This window comes from Podarcis gaigeae, assembly GCF_964106915.1.
Source record: "Podarcis gaigeae genome assembly, chromosome: 9".
NCBI classification, from domain to species: domain Eukaryota; kingdom Metazoa; phylum Chordata; class Lepidosauria; order Squamata; family Lacertidae; genus Podarcis; species Podarcis gaigeae.
In genome coordinates, this window is record NC_139685.1 from 25873583 (window position 1) to 25890597 (window position 17015).

At 41.0% G+C, this 17015-nt stretch overlaps 2 protein-coding genes across 4 annotated transcripts in view; one reads left to right on the forward strand and one right to left on the reverse strand.

Moving 5' to 3' along the window:
* LOC310853084 (cyclic nucleotide-binding domain-containing protein 2-like) overlaps nucleotides 1–6134 on the forward strand; it is a gene marked incomplete at its 5' end in the record, with an annotated part of 39625 nt that extends 33491 nt beyond the window's left edge. The window contains 4 exons of the mRNA XM_083757249.1: nucleotides 1021–1070; nucleotides 2860–2919; nucleotides 3876–3923; nucleotides 5722–6134. Of these exons, the coding sequence (XP_083613375.1) occupies nucleotides 1021–1070; nucleotides 2860–2919; nucleotides 3876–3923; nucleotides 5722–5949 (386 nt within the window). The 3' untranslated portion in view covers nucleotides 5950–6134. The remainder of the gene's footprint in view (nucleotides 1–1020; nucleotides 1071–2859; nucleotides 2920–3875; nucleotides 3924–5721) is intronic.
* The window catches only part of EXOC1L (exocyst complex component 1 like), a 114538-nt gene that overhangs the window by 45555 nt on the left and 51968 nt on the right, over nucleotides 1–17015 (reverse strand). The gene's annotated exons all lie outside the window — the stretch shown is intronic.

The window sequence follows — 17015 nt, forward strand, 5'->3', positions numbered from 1 at the left end:
ACACTGAAAGGTCGTCATTGCTCTCCCCTGCGGCGGCGGCGTAACGGGGGCGGCTATCTCTGCTTGAACATATGTTCTCCAGATCCGGCCCATCCCCCCCCCCACACTGGATAACCCTGATGCTCCCTAGGTCCCCGGCTGGGGACTGGGGAGGGAGAACGCCCAATGCCTGAGCCAAGGTCTACCCACATTTGGAATTTAATAAAGTTGTAGCCAATTTAATCCTATAGCCGTTGTCTTGAGTCATTACTCCACATGACGGGGGGGACTGCTCGGGATCTGGGGACTCCGCCTGTCCACGCAAACCACACTTTCCAGGATTCATTGAGGGAAGCCATGTCTTTTAAATGTATGGCGTATATATGTGACCTTGCTGTCAAATCAGAATTATTTTCTAGTATGGGAATGACTGGTTGATAGATGCAGAGGAGATAAATGTTTGTTGTACCAGTCTCTGAGCTCGTTTTAGTGCATTTACTGAAGATAAGCAGGAGTTTTTCTTATAAACTGTATTTTAGTCTGAAACCACAAACAAATTACTATAATAACTAATCAAATTCATGCACACAGACATGAGAATAGCCATTGCGAATGATGATTTGGAGGCCAGAGTCCCCTATTAAAGAAGCCAGTTCTACACGCATTGCCCTAATTGGCACGGTAATGCAACCTGAATGAGCCAACTCTGTTTCCTGCTTGATTTTATTTTGTCTTTTTAATTAAAGCATAATTAAGACATGTTCTGCAAACATCAAACTGAACCGTGCACACTGCAATTCGCAAGCAATAATTTAGTGCTATTTTTTTTAAAAAAGGAAAAAAGAAGGAAAAGAAAAGCCAGGTGGTCACATGATCTGTGGTAATGATGCTGGAGCCTGGATATGTAATAAGCATTATGTATTCTGATACGTAGGGTGATGGTTTCAAAAATATGTATATTTTAAAGCATTCTGAAAACTAAAATGTTTTTAAAAGCTATTCCTTTTATTATAATTTGCTGCATCTTTATGGACATCTCAGCTCCAGTGAGAATGACACATAGATATACATCTGAAAAACAAAGGCCACAGGTAGGACAATGAAGTCACTTTATTTCCTTTAAATTTGTGTGCATATGTCTATGGGTGCTCTGGGGACATAGAATTCCATTATTTGGGACCCACATCTGTGAAATAAGCCCTATACAGTGGTACCTCGGCTTAAGAACTTAATTCGTTCTGGAGGTCCGTTCTTAACCTGAAACTGTTCTTAACCTGAAGCACCACTTTAGCTAATCGGGCCTCCTGGTGCCGCCGCGCCACCGGAGCACACTTTCTGTTCTCCTTCTGAAGCAAAGTTCTTAACCCGAGGTACTATTTCTGGGTTAGCGGAGTCTGTAACCTGAAGCGTATGTAACCTGAAGTGTATGTAACCCGAGGCACAACTGTACTGCATTCCTACCAATCACGTACCAGTGATTGTGGAGTGGGGCTTCTGAAGACAGCCTATGTGAGAAGTCAAGATAATATAATACAGTGGTGCCCCGCAAGACGAATGCCTCGCAAGATGAAAAACTCGCTAGACGAAAGAGTTTTCCGTTTTTTGAGTCGTTCCGCAAGACGAATTTCCCTATGGGCTTGCTTCGCAAGACGAAACGTCTTGCGAGTTCTTGCGAGTTTTTTTCCTTTTTCTTAAAGCCGCTAAGCCGCTAATAGCCGTGCTTCGGAAGACGAAAAAACCACTAGACGAAAAGACTCGCAAAACGGATTAATTTCGTCTTGCGAGGCACCACTATATAAGAGAAAACACTCCTTTAAATGTCCTGGACTTAGGCACAATCTGTTTCATTTAAAGTTGATCACCAATACTTTGCTTTGTTCTTAGAAAAAGACTGAAGGCCAATATAGATTGACATGCATACATACACATATACGCACACACAAATAGTCATACCTTGGATCCCAAACGCCTTGCGAGTCGAATGTTTTGGTTGCCAAACGCCGCAAACCCGGAAGTGAATGTTCCAGTTTGTGAACATTCTTTGGAACCCAAGCATCCAATCGGGCTTCTGTGGCTTCCGATTGGCTGCCAGAGCTTCCTGCAGCCAATCGGAAGCCGTGCTTTGGTTTCCGAAGTCGAAAGGACTTTTGGAACGGATTCCATTCGACTTCTGAGGTTGAACCAGTGTATATATTCTAACAGTAATATATTCTGACAGCAGTCTAGAAGCAGTATTTTGCACTAAACTGGGCAGGCATCTTGATTGAACTCTGAAAATACAGCTGCCCCTTAGAGCCATGGCAATTTCCAGACGTTTTAATTGTATGTTCTGGACATTAGTCACCCATTAACAGTGCAAACATTTGGGCAATAAGCATGCTGGTTTTCTTTATTTTATTTTTTCACGTTCTCTCCCCCCAACCTCCATGTGACCAGAAAAGGCAGAATCAGTTCTACAAAATAAGGCATGTATATAAAAATGCCTAAGCTGTGTTTTACAGGACACACAATTTATGTTTCCTTGCATTCAATTTGGATTTGTTTTGCACAGAATTAATATTTTTAACACAGAGAACACAAATTATAAATTTGACTTACTTAAAACTGCATTTATCTTCCCCCCTGGAAAACTGTTACAGCTTTATTACTCTCTTTTATCCCAAAGGCATTTCCTCTCTCTTAATTACAGCAAATAAAACAAATTAACGCAAATTTCCCCCTAGTGTATTCAGTTATGCTCTAGTTAACTTTTCTGCTTCTCCCTCAGTCCAGTCAAAGCAAAGCCCTTGGTGGTTAACCTTTCTTAACTTGACATTTCCACCGTTAAGAGTAAATTGCTAGCCCATTGCGACATTTACCACATTTTTCTTTTCACAACAGGTAGCTTCATTAGCTCCCCGTTTCCTAAAGATTAGGAATCTTGAACAAAGTGATATTTTTGTGAGTATCTGAGTGGCGCAAACCTTGTTGAGATGGAAACAGCATGTGTATTTGAAAAATTGCTCCAATTGGCCAAGCCTGAAGAAAAAGGCTACAGGACAAACTAAAAAATGTGCTTAGAAAATTAGTTCCATGATAGTCACCTGAGGACTTTGTGAAATGTGCATTTTTATTTTTGAAGGTAACAGCCCTCCAGATCTTGGGCTGAAGGTTTGTTGCAAACTTTAATGCAGTTCTTGGTACAAATTCTTCTGAAATAGATGGAATGGCCATTCTTTTAATGCTAATCTGCTCAACATGGAAAACCAAAATGGAGCAATTGTCATTCTTAGTGGTTGACAGGAGCCTGAATTCTGAAGTGTAGCAGAGGTGGGGAATTGGAGCTACCTGCCTGGCTAGAACCAGAATTTGCCTAACCTACCCCTTGAAGGTCACTGCCCACCTGCCAGTTACAGGATGTCATATGACATTATTCAAAGCTCAAACTGTGTCTGCAAAGCTGCAATTCTTCTTTTGCATCTCCAGCCACAGAGGTGAATGAAGCTCTTTTGTGTTCCCAGCTTGAATTCAAGTTGGGGATGCAAAATAATCAATGGGAGTCCACTTAAGAGTGTGCACTGCCAATCTTCATTTGCAGTTGCAGCTTGAATTGAAGCTATAGTTGCAAGGGAAGCTTCTTCCTTGGAACTTTCCCACATCTGACACCATCTGACACCACATGATCTCAGGTGTGAGAATGGTGGCTGTGGCTTGCCCCAAGCAGCCCGTTGGGCCAACTTCCAAGCCAAGGCCTTGTGGGCCTAATTCTCCCATGGGCCAGAGGCTCCCCACCACTGTTCTGTAGGGGTTGGCTGGGGGAATTTGGCTGGCACAACTCCAAAAGATTGACATGTGAAAGAAAGTAAATTGTTTCAGCATAAACACATCAGTCTTAAAGTGTATATTTGCCATTACAGGGATTGACTGAAACAATGGACAAATTCTGTGACCTTCAACTCAGTTTGGTAAGGAATTATTTTGAACAATGCAGGAAAAACATGTTGCCCTGTCTCTCCCCAACCCCATATGCTTTATTTGGGCTTTTAAACCTTTTTAATTTTAGGACTGGGAAACAGTTGTCTTATCCTCAGACTGGGGGGGGGGGAAGCTTTCTCTATGCAAAAAGTTTTAATCCAGTTCCTACAAGTGGAACACCATGAATTACAAATTACATACAAATGAAATAAACAGCACCTGATGTCCCTTTTCTGTTTTAAATGCTGCTTTCCAAACCTGTGTTTCCAAAGTAAACTTGATTTTGGAACACCAGTGGGGATAAACGTGGCTGAAGGAGGGATTTTTTCAGGAAAAAGCAGGAGGTGGGGGAATAATTAAGCATCTTCTTGTCCTTCCTATAATGGCAAATCACCTTCCCTCCCACTATGACAAAGTATCGTCAGACTTGCATCACATACAGCTGCTATATGATGCCTATCTTTCAAATAGGTTACGATGCCTCTGCATGGGCCAGGTGCACAGGGATCAGTGTGTACTTTGCTGATTGACAGGACGTTGTTATTATTTTCATTTTATTTATGTTGAGGGGTTGAGGCCCCAGCCTACAATTTCCTACTTTGATTTTATTTTATTTATTCAACCAGAAGTTGGGAGGGACACACATGGCTCTTGTAGGAATTTGTGAAGCAAACACAGCGTTGGATATTTATATATTGCTTGATGAATAAGCTTTTCTGAAATACTCAAAGGGGAAAAGGCAGCCTGCCTTGGTTTAGTGGCCTTCAGAGAACATTTCTAGATGTCCATAATAACACTCAAATGGTGAAATGCAAACAAGGACATTTGACTTTTAAGTTATGAATAACAAGACTAGCATCAGAGTAGTGCTCCTGCTTGCACATCTGCCCATCTACAAGTGAGAGAAGGATGTGGGCAGAACTATAGCAATTTATATTGGGTGGTTGAACCTACTCTTTCTCACTTCCTTCTCTGAGTAGCCTTTTGGCAAAACCAGTAGCCGATTATAAATATATGCCTTAGATTTCTTTGTCTGCTCCGTGTCACATCATTTCTTGTTAGCTCACAGCAGAAGTCCAGTTTCTTCCTGAATTAAATTATTTTTGCAGGCAGAGTGTTTGTTCTAAAAATGACCAGCTGTCCCTTATCCCTTATCGTTTTGTTTTGTACTTCTCGGTTATAAAGAATTCCCATTGTGTTTTACATTTGACTGATCAAACATTTGCCATTTTTCAAAATAAAATCTATACAGTGCACACCGTGTAACTGCTCCCCCAGAGTCTCATAAATTTTAGAAAACTAATGATGAGCAAGCAATGTACTGAAGAATAATATAGAAAGGGGTACTGTCTCGAGACCATAATCTTAAGTGTCACAGTTGTGCCTTTCCTTATCCACTTAAAAGCTGTGCAGTACATTCAAATAAAGCAGAACATACCAAAGATTTCAGCCCAAACCTCAGTTTTGTGCATTTCCTAATGGAATATGTTTTAGCCATGCTGTTGAGTAACTATACTTTGAACCCTAGCCAATGTATCACAACTACACATTGTGAAATGTCTTACTCTTATATAGTCTTCTGCAAGTGGGAAGACAAAACCCTTTTGAAAAGAAAAGCTGAAGTTGCATCCCACCCAAATCTCTTGAGTGGCACGAAATTGCAAGGTGGGTTCCAAAGAAAAGTAACTTTCCAGGAACCTGAGCCCAAGGCAGTCCAATTATTTGTATGGTTGCGGAAGAAGTGTGAAGTTCATTCTGAATTCTGCATTGTTTTCCCTGCTTTCACAGATCAGCGAAGGAGCAGAGTGCATATTAATTCCCAAAAGACTTTTTCTTGAGGAAGCACCCCTTAAATCCAGGCAGATAGCTCTAGAGATGGCGAACTGCTGCCCCACAAAGAGTATGATCCAGGAGAGCTACATTATACAACAACTATGGAGCACCTACAAGTTGCAACTTGTTAAACAACACCTTGAAAGATGTGCTAAGCCACCTTCAACAAATATTAGTGGCTAATTGACATATTTAGTGAGCAGCCCTAAGTTTTCTGGATTGCTAAGAAAATTTGTTATTATATTTCAGTTCTGCTTAAATTAATGATCAAAGCATTTCACACAGCATCTGAATAAAAACACATGAAATCTAATAAAAAACAGCATTTAGACAAAATGTCACAGATATAACTAACAGATTTGCCAATACTCTATTCCCAGTACAATGGCCTGGCTATGGCACAGGTCTGCTGATTCTGAAAGACAACAGAGCCTAGCATGGGAATTCTTGCTTCTCTTGCCATAGCTTTACCAGTTTAGAGACAACAATTGGTTGATGCAGGATCACAAGTGTATATTTACAGTACAAATGTTGGTTTTATATTGATTTAACTGCCATGGCACCTGTAGTAAAGTTAGTACCTTCCTAGAAGCTGTTCTTTGGTCAAGTGGAGAGTGAGGCCTTGGGGGAAATCAGTAAAAATTATGGGAGCCAACCTGTTGCGTTAATCCGTGGGCCCATTGGCTCCAAGGGCGTGAGAGGATTACTATGGGAAAGGAATTTTCGGGCTAAATTGAAGGTTTAGCACCTGCGTTCAAAGCTATGAACATACCCTCTGTAATGTTATCTATTCTTGATTGCTTGGGAATGTACAGTGGTGCCTCGCAAGACGAAATTAATCTGTTCCGTGAGGCTCTTCGTATAGCGTTTTTTTCGTCTTGCAAAGCAAGCCCATTGACAGCTTAGCGGATTAGCGCTATTAGCGGTTTAGCGGCTTTTAGCGGCTTAGCGGATCAGCTGATAAGCGGCTTAGCTGCATAGAAAAGGCGGGGGAGGGGAAAAAACCCGCAGGAACTCGCAAGACATTTTCCGCTTGCGAAGCAAGCCCACAGGGAAATTCGTTTTGCGAAGCGCCTCCAAAATGGAAAACCCTTTCGTCTAGCGGGTTTTCCGTCTTGCGAGGCGTTCGTCTTGCGGGGCACCACTGTACATCTGCCTAAGCTCCACCAGTCTCCATGGAAAGGGAGGAAACACCTTGATCTAGGCTCTGAAGACTTAATTGGCTCATCTGCCGCAAGTTAGAATTATTAGCCCACAAGCTCGCCATTGGAGGATTCAAATGTAATCAAGGGTTCTGATTGGGCCTGGGGGTTTCTGATTCCATGTGCAAATTATGGATAAAAGATCTTGAGAATGGTTTGAAAGCGCGCGCTCTGCAATCTGCAAAAATCAGCCGTCTTTTCGTCCTTTTGCTCTTTTGTGCTGAAGATTTTCTAAGACCTCTGGATACGGATCTTTGAAGGACTCTAAACTATCCTATCTTTGCCTTAGAGTATAGAAGTGAGTATGTAGTCAGCTGTAATTAACAACGTTTTTATTTTTTCTGTACTTGTAATCTACCAAAAGAAGTGTCTGCTTATTAGCATGTTCTTTATGTTTTTTAAAATAAATTTTAAGAAAGAAACTTTCTCTTGTATTGTGTGTGCCTATCCAGGGGAATCCAATGCCTGACTTCTTGGTTGCAGAATTTCTGCCTGCAGGCTTGTGGAAGCAACTTGTAGTTTGGGGTTAGCCGGTAACAAAGGAGCACAGCTGGCTCCCTTGAGCTGTGGCTTCAGGTAACCCTAGGACGAGGGAGTGGTGGCAGCCTTACCAGTTCTATTTTGTCCCTTTTCTGAAAAGTAAAAGGACCTGCTGAGGCATCTGATCAAGATCTGTATTATGAGGCATCTGATCAAGGCCTGTATTTTAAAATGAGCTTAAAAATATATTTGCAGATGCTTGTGTGTTTTAATGCCAGGCAGAAGACCAGCTGTCTAAAAGACTGGCAGATGTTTATCTTCCTGGACAAGGGCCCCCCTTGATTTATTGCAGGAGACGTACCTCAGAGTTGTAAAAGGGAATTACAGGCTGGAAGCAAAGGGTCACACTGACCATACAAATTACAGAATGCTGCAAAAACACTCATTGTTTAACAAAATATAATACCATGTGCCTTCCATTATAAACTTGAGTCACAGGGTAAACGGCAAGAGCTAATGGAAACAGCAGATGGCTAGGGAAACATGCTTCTCTCTGAAGCTGCTTTGAAGCTTCAGAGAACTTAGAGAATTTAGCTTTTACTAAGTTCCTTTTTTACTTTGAAAAGGCCTTTCCTTTCCTTCTAAAAAGCTATATATGTTAATGTATGAAATATATTGGCTTAAATGTAATTATGCAAAGGATTTAGAAAGTAAGAAATGTTAGATTCTTATTTCATAGAATCATATAGTTGGAAGAGACCACAGGGGCCATCGAGCCCAGCCCCCTGCCAGGCAGGAAACACCATCAGAGCACTCCTGACATATGGTTGTCAGGCCTTTGCTTCAAGAACTCCAAAGAAGGAGATCTTTCATTGATGATGCGTGAGAATGTGAACCCAAGATCTCTGACATCTGTTTAAAATAAAAATTTAAAACCATTAACCATCTGTTTTGGAGGGCAATAGGGCAAGGAGGGCAGGAGGTGAGCTGGTAATTAAGGTGCCTTGTTGAGGCAAATGTAAGATATATGACTATTTATTTGTCATTTATAGATAGAAGGAAATATAGCCCTTTGTCTCCCATAAAAGGTAATAGGAAATGGGCGTATCTTTTATGATTGGTTCTAGCAAACTGCCAATAGGAATTTCAACCAGGCTGATTGGACAGAGGCAGCCAAAGGAGGAGCAAGGGGACTGGGCTGAGGAAATATAAGTGGAAATATAAGGGCTGGAGTGGGCAGAGCTTTGGTAACCATATACCACTGTGTCTCTCATTTATTTGTCTGACAAATAAATTATTATTTTAATTTCTCTATTGCTGCGTTGAATATTTCATTCCAGCTAAGCGTTAACCACAAGCAGGGTGCTACACTGCCAGCCTTGCTCCAGAAACCTGCTCTGGCCGGAAAGCAAAGACAGGTGAGGGAGGGGCAAGTGGCTGGGCGTCCGATTACTACAGCACCCCTGAAAGTATCCTGTAACTATACTTTGGTCAGGGTTTTGAGAATAATTTTTGGTGATAATTTCTTCATTATGCATAATGTCATGCAGGGGTACTAGCCAATAGGGAAGCGGGTGGCACTCTGGTCTAAACCACCGAGCCTCTTGGGCTTGCCAGCCAGAAAGTGGTGCGCTCCCGTTGCTCTGTCCCAGCTCTTGCCAGCCTAGGAGTTCGAAAGCATACCAGCGTGAGTAGAGAAATAGGTACTGCTGCAGCAGGAAGGTAAACGGTGTTTCCATGCACTCTGGCTTCTGTCACGGTGTCCCACTGCACCAGAAGCGGTTTAGTTTGACGTGTTTTCAAACTGCTAGGTTGGCAGGAGCAGGGACCGAGCAATGGGAGCTCACCCATCGTGGGGATTAAACCGCCGACCTTCTGATCAGCAAGCCAAGGCTTTGTGGTTTAACCCACAGCGCCACCTGCGTCCCCTATAGTATAATATACTTATGAATAAATGCAGTGTAAGTCACTTTGAGATCCTTCAGTGACAAGCAACTAACAAGTTTAATTAATAATGAAACTGTAATATATACTGTAGCCTTTCTTTTGCAGAAACTCTTTAATTTGTTGATTACTTGAGTGACATTTTGCTGGCCTTTCCCATGTAATGTGAAGGTTTTAGTGCCTGTTTCCCTTGTGCAGGGTTATTGAATTTCCTCCAGAAAGAAAGCCCAGAAGTCCTGGGTCTGGGATTATTATTATTCCAAGACTCCCCAACTCAGACCTGGAGTTTGTTGTTCTTTGACTCATAGTGTTGTGGCCCATACTAAATGGTTGTGAATCTGTTTCTGTAATGTATAATGCTTCCGGGAGGCATCCTCCAGTGCCCAATTATCTCCCATCTGGAGAGGCAGTATTCATGATTTCCCTTCCATTTCTATCTCTCCTAAAATAGCAATTTGATAAAAAATACAAATATAATAATTTTAAAGGCCCCCAATAACCCCCTTTAGATATTGTCACTCCAGCTAATAGATAATCTGTCGTATGTTAAAAACAGATGCTTGATTTCTGCTGAGGTTATCAAGTATGCTTCATAATTTCTGACAAAATGAGAAAAGGATTAGTTGCCAAATGTGGCACAAATGACTTTAGGGGAAAAAATACTGCAATCAATTAAAACATTTGTGTGCAGTTATTGCTTAAAAATTGGAGAAAATCAGGATCCGCTCTAGATATATATCTCCTTAAACTACATGCAAAGTAACAGAAGGGAAGAGCAAGTGTGGTGATGAAATTTTATCTTTTATCAAGTATGTTGCTGAACTGGAATGGATCTAGAGAAAAATGCTATTTGGGAGACAGAAATGCTGAAGAACTTGGGTTGTGTTTCCACTCACCTTGAATTTACTTTGGTTCTTCTTTGATCAGCATGATTTGGGTGGGTGGAGGATGGTCCTCTCTAGACTACTCCAATGATTTCAGAAGGGGTGACTTGCATCCAGAACTCTTCACCTCAACCCTGTAGAATGGCTTGAAGGGGCATCAGGTAAACCTCAATGGCTAGTTCCTCTCACCTTTTAAAAAGAGTGTGTCAAGGTATCCAAAAACTGTCCAGTCTTTTGCAGGACGTATGGGACTGCTGGAACTTTGAACGCCAGTCCCACCACCAAGGCAGCATTGCCAACATCACCAGCTTCTCCCACTCCACTGACCTCCGCTGACTCTATTAGAAACAGCTTCCTTGGGTTTTGGTATAGGATACTGAGGGCATCCTTTATTCCATGGGTAGGCAAACTAAGGTCCAGGGGCTGGATCTGGCCCAATCACCTTCTAAATCCAGCCCGCAGACGGTCTGGGAATCAGTGTGTTTTTACATGAGTAGAATGTGTTCTTTTATTTAAAATGCATCTCTGGATTATTTGTGGGGCCTGCCTGGTGTTTTCACATGAATAGAATGTGTGCTTTTATTTAAAATGCATCTCTGGGTTATTTGTGGGGTGTAGGAATTCGTTCATTATTCCCCCCCCCCCAAAAAATACAGTTTGGTCCCCACAAGGTCTGAGGGACAGTGGACTGGCCCCCTGCAGAAAAAGTTTGCTGAGCCCTGCTTTATTCCCTCCTGTTCATTTACAGTTGTTGTGCAATTAAACTGTGTGTTTGCACCATTCAGGAAAGATGTTGGCTGTACCCAACTTGTAAGAACATAGTGAGAGTCCTGCTGGGTTGGCTCAAAAATCCATCATTTTGTTGCCAACAGTGGCCAGTCAGATGCTTCTGGGAAGCAAAAAAACAACAACGTTTCCTATCATTTATCCCCCAGCATCTGCTATTAAGAGATTCCATTTGGTAATTGTGACTAATAGTCACTGATAAATCTGCCCCCGTGAAGTTTGTTAGACTTTTAAAAACAAGAATTTGACTAAGAGAAACTAATACTGGGCTCCACAAAGTTCCTCTAAACATCATAAAATAATTCCAGTATAGAACTAATCTGAATTTTGAAATAAGAAAAAAACTCACAATGAGGAGAAAATCTACTTCAAATGTACCTTTACATTGTAAAAAGATACAACAGGAATCAATAGAAAGTGAGGATGCTACTAAACTGCAGGCTACTTTGTCTTTAAAAAAATAAGAAAATTAAAAGCCCAGTGGGAGAATAGTTCTTGAAATGACCTGAAGATGAATCTGAAATTCATATTACTGTTTTGACTGGAGGGCTGTTTTCCTTCATCTGTCCCCCCCAGAGAGTAACTCCAACTAAATAACAAAATGAAGAATTGACTTGCTTGGTCCAAAATGCAGACATGGCGGAGTATTTAGACAGAAATCAATTTTAATCCCAGGACTTAAAGCTGATCAATATAGGAGGCTAGCTTATTAATATAGGAGAACACAGGAGACTCTCCTGTTTGCTAACAGTTCTTCAGATCCTGTCAAGCTGCCATCTTGGCTGTGAGTTCTGGAGGACCTGCTCCCTGCCTTGCAGGCCTTTTCCCAGCTGGCCAGGGAGGGTGGGGCCCTGACTGACTCCAGCTGCAAAAGTCGAGGCTGCTGAAGAGGCCAGAGGCCATTTTGGGCTGTCTCTTAGTGCAAACCCAGGTTAATGAGCCTGAACTTCCACCGCCACCGCCCACCATGAACCACCATTGGCAGGAGTGGCAGCAACTTCATGATTTTTTGTTGGCCTTATTAAATATGCTGTTTTAAATGTGAATTTTATAGTTGACTGCAAGGTTTTCTCCTGAAATATTTAAGATATTTTATGTTAACTTTGCTGCATTAGATGTGCATTCTGTAACTGACCTCTTTTGTCATGTTTTGTTTTGAAATAACTGAGATAATATTTTAGTTTCCTGTTAGTTATGTTGCTTTGAATGTATACTTTATATTTGACTTTCTTCAGTAATGTTTCATTCTGGATTGTTTTCTTTGATGATTTAATGTGTTGTAAACTGCTCTGAGATCTTTTTTCTTAAAACTGTAAAGCAGTATAAAAATAAAATGAATAATAATAACATACCTAATTTGTAACCCACCAGGCCAAATGCAGCCTTCAAGCCATGTGTACTAGTCCTCTAAAGTCTTGGCAATTTCCCTACCTGTGCCTCTGCTTTCCATCTCAGACAGGTACCGGAGAGGTACCAAAAGCAGGAAGTTTACCTAAGTCCCTTGTAAATGGGGGCTATGAGCTATGGAGCATCACAAGTTGTGCAGATCTAGATCCTACCAATGCTTCATCCGAGGTTCCTGTCTGGAAAGGTTATTACCCCCTAATCTCTCTGCATTTAATTCTCACTTGAAAAACAGCAATTCAATGTGCAACATTTCCCTAGCAGGAAAAGAAAGGGAGCCTGGGCCCAGAAGAAGAGAGCATAGTAAAGATTTTTTGTTAGTTGTATTCTACTTTATCCTTACAGCAACCCTGTGAGATATGGTTGGCTAAGACAGCGATGAGCCCAAGGTAACCCAGGGAACCTTATACTGTAGCTGAGGTAGGTTTTAAATTCTGGTTTCCCTATTCACAGTCTAATGCTGCACTAAACTACATCGGACTGGCAGAGATTGGGAGAAAAAGTTGCATCAGTATGTGCCAGGATGGGAAAACAAAAACCAAGAAAGGCATGAAATCAGATAAAGAACATCCAAGATCCACAAAAAGCACAGGAATGTTGCTTTCCAGTTGAATCAGGACTCCGCTTTCACTGCAAAAATGATGGCAATGTTCATGCATGCCTAATTTCAGTACCTTATTTTTTTGTAAACAAACAAAGAAACAAACAAAATCACCACCACACACAAATCATGTAGATTTCTCTAGCTCACAGCATATCCACACACACCTGGGGTTCTGAATGTCTACCTATCAGGTTAAAGCCCTCACACATATGCTTAAAAATTAAGCATGGAGCTCTTCAATAAAGGAGATTTCACCAGCCTTAGCAATTCTCTTAGCCTCCTACAGGAAGCTTGCATCTTTGAGACCTGTGGTCCCCAAGTAAGTGAACAATAAGCATGAAATTACTGTGAAGTCCACATTCTCTCTTCTGATTAATTATGATTAGGTCAACTTGCAAAAAAAGGCAAGTAGTAGCCAAAAGTAATAAGCAAAGGCACTAACAATTTGAATGTGCCACCTTACTGTCATGTAGTCCGCAAAACGTTCCATAATTGGTTAGTAATGATAAGAAAAACAGCATACCAAACACCAAGCTTCTGACACACAGAGAATGTACTTTTCTACAGACTCATTACAAGAATTTGACAGGAACTTCACAGCTTCTTGGAACAAAGTGCAGTTGAGCATTTTTAGTTAACCCACAAAGCGCCCACCAAGAGGTAGTGATTGTATATAACACACCTCAGTGGGAGCTGTGTTGAGGAAAGATGGTAATGTAGACATAGAGGGCAAATTTTACTGTCACCACAAGCTGTAAACACAGCTAAGCTTTCTCCCATCCCTTATTTTAAAACTACAGTGGTCTCAGTGATCGATTGGGTGGAGAGAAATTGGGAGCTGGAGGGTTCTTCTTCATCCATCCTCTCCCACTATCAAGGGCAGAATTAGAAGTGGAGTCTATTTATTAATTACATTTATATACCATCATTAACTTCCAAGGAGCTCAAGGTGGTGTGTATGGTTCTCCTCCTCATCATTTCACGCTCACAACCCTCTGAGGTAGGTTAGGCTAGGAGATGGTGGTTGGTCCAAGGTCACCCAGCGAGCTTCATTGCTGAGTGGGGATTCAAACCCTGGTCTCCCAGATCATAGTCCAACACTCTAACCATCGCACCACGTGGCACTAGAACCTGAGAGGGCTGGTCCAACACATTTGGTTGCCTGAAGCAGAACAGCAAAAGCACAGCCCTGATCTAGTCAAGATGTTTAGCATCAAGGTTATTCTGGTACCTGAGGGGCAAAATAAGTGTGCCCCTCTCCCTCGCAGTACAAATAACAAATAAAATAAAAATGAAGTAGCTAACAGTTTGCTGCCCACAACCAGTGGCCTGAGGCAGTCATCACATGGTGATAGGACAAGTCATGAGTCTGAGAAGAAAGGAAGGAATATGCTTCCACCTGCAAGCTTATAATGCTTTCTGAAGCTGCCTTCTGGTGAGTGGGAATTATGAGAGGTTTTCAAAGTGTGTGGACCCTTTCCCTATAATTCTGGAGCTACTTCTAAGAAGAAGGTGAAAAGACACCTCTCATCTCCCAAGTTATCTTTGTCTGTGGTGGCAGTTTTAGGCGTAGTGGGCAAGCTTTGCCTCCACAACAACTTTTTCTCTAGGTTCTATGCTTTTCACTAGAGTAATGAACGACAAGTCACTCTATTCTATGTAAAAGAAACACCACTATTCACATTGAAGCCAACCCTACCCCCCGTCCCTGGTGATCTCAGTCATCTAAAAAAACTAAGCTTGCTCCTATTTTTGTAGCTCCATCCTGGGATTGATTTCTTGGTCATGCTATAAAGTGGGATCAAATGTCAGCAAGTGTATATAAACCAAAGCAGCTCTATGGCTAAAGCAAGCATAAGCCAATGTGTTGTCCCCCAGATGTTGGATTCAAAAGCCTCAGCAGCTGCAGCCAACATGGCCAGTAGTCACAGATGATGAGAGTTGTATCCATTAAAGTCTGGAATGTACCAATATGGACTAAAGCATAATCAGTTGTTAAATTCTACTTTCTATTTTGGACCTGTCCCTTGTCTTCTTCATAAAGGATCATTAGACTGGGGGTTTACCTAAATGTGGAAGTGGTCAGCAAAACCATCACACATGGCAGCTTTGTGCAGAGTCATCTACAAGTTTTACCATACAGGGCAAAGCTTTACAGACTGTAGACGTGGTCTGTAAAACCACCTCATACAACAGTTCTGTAAAGACTGATTTCTTAAGCATCACAGAGCATTTCCACCCCCAAAAGGGTAAGTAGGGAAATAAATCTCTCGCAGCCACTGTAGCTGCTTTCTTGTACACTTAGTCTTCTTTAACCATGCCTAAATTAGCAACTCCCCTTCCACATTTAGGGGAAGGACATGCTGCTAAGGTAAGCAAAGTCATTTCCCCCTAGTTTTCCCTGCATGAACAACATTCTTTAGCAACCATGCAATCCCTAACTGGCCTAGAATCTGTCAACAGGACAACACTAACAAACATGTTACACAGCGAAGCCATGCTTCATTTTTTATTTCATGGAACCATTGTTTTGAATGCAACAGTCTCTGGGACACGAATGACTGCAGAACTGTAGTAAACTTGGGTCAGCTGGAGTCTGCATTTATGGATGAGCAGAGAAAACTTTGCACACAGCTATATCCTCAGTGAGTTGGTTGTATTTAGAACTAGTCGAAAACAATCAAAGTGAAAAGTTAGTTATAGGTCACTTTAATCCCATTGATATCTTCGGGACTAAATGAGACCAAGTTAGTCTGAATCCAACTCACCATTATTCATTCCTGCTTTTATTTTCGTCTCTTTTTATTTTACCTTAGCAATGGCCCTTAAAGGCTGAAACTTGCTTTCCCCGAGTGACACAGCTACATGGTAATGCAGCAGAAATAACAAGCTGACATTTCCTAAGTTTTCATATAGTGAATCTCCTAGAAAGTTACAAGTCCCACTTAGCTGGACTGGCTCAGGGGCACAGAAGTGCTTACATTCAATTACACAGGAGAGCTTTTTAGTGGATTGTGCCCAGAGAAAATAAAGAACCAAGGTATAGACCAGAAAAGTTGCTCAAGTTCAAATTTTCTTTGCAATGAATCAGTAATGTGTCCTTAATCATGGATAATTTTGTCATTTTAAAAATCAAAAAAGTTACTACCAAAAGCTATTCCTGCAGCCACATTTTAACATAATGAAAAATGCATGATGAGTAGAGTGGGCAAAATCAGACACACACCCTCCCATAGTCTCTAGATCTGAAAAAGAGATTCAGTTTTTATCCATAGCTCTTGAGAACTAGGACAGTAAGAAAAGTCACACTGAAACTACAGTAATGTTACTCTCAAGATAAAAAAATGCCATGGAAGATTTTATAATAACGTAGAACAAAATTATTATTTTTCCACTGAGCCTTACAAAGAGCTTCTTGCAGAGCAAACTTAATTCCTTTTTTTACCGTGTTTCTCCAAATGGTAAAAAAAAACCTCTCGAGATTTGCAATAATTTTAAAATCAGTAAACAGATACATGGTCCAGAAGAAAAACTATTGAAGGAGGAACATTCATCCTTCAACTATGTGGTAACAAGATTATCTCGCTGGTGGTGTTGGATCTGTCTATCATCTATCTATCATCTATATCATCTATCTATCTATCTATCTATCTATCTATCTATCATCTATCATCTATCTCTATATCTATCTATCTATCTATCTATCTATCATCTATCTATCTATCTATCTATCTATCTATCTATCTATCATCTATCTATCTATCTATCTATCTATCATCTATCTATCTATCTATCTATCTATCTATCATCTATCTATCTATCATCTATCTTTCTATCTCTATCTATCTATCTATCTATCTATCTATCTATCTATCTATCATCTATCTATCTATCTATCTATCTATCTATCTATCTATCTATCTATCATCTATCTATCATCTATCT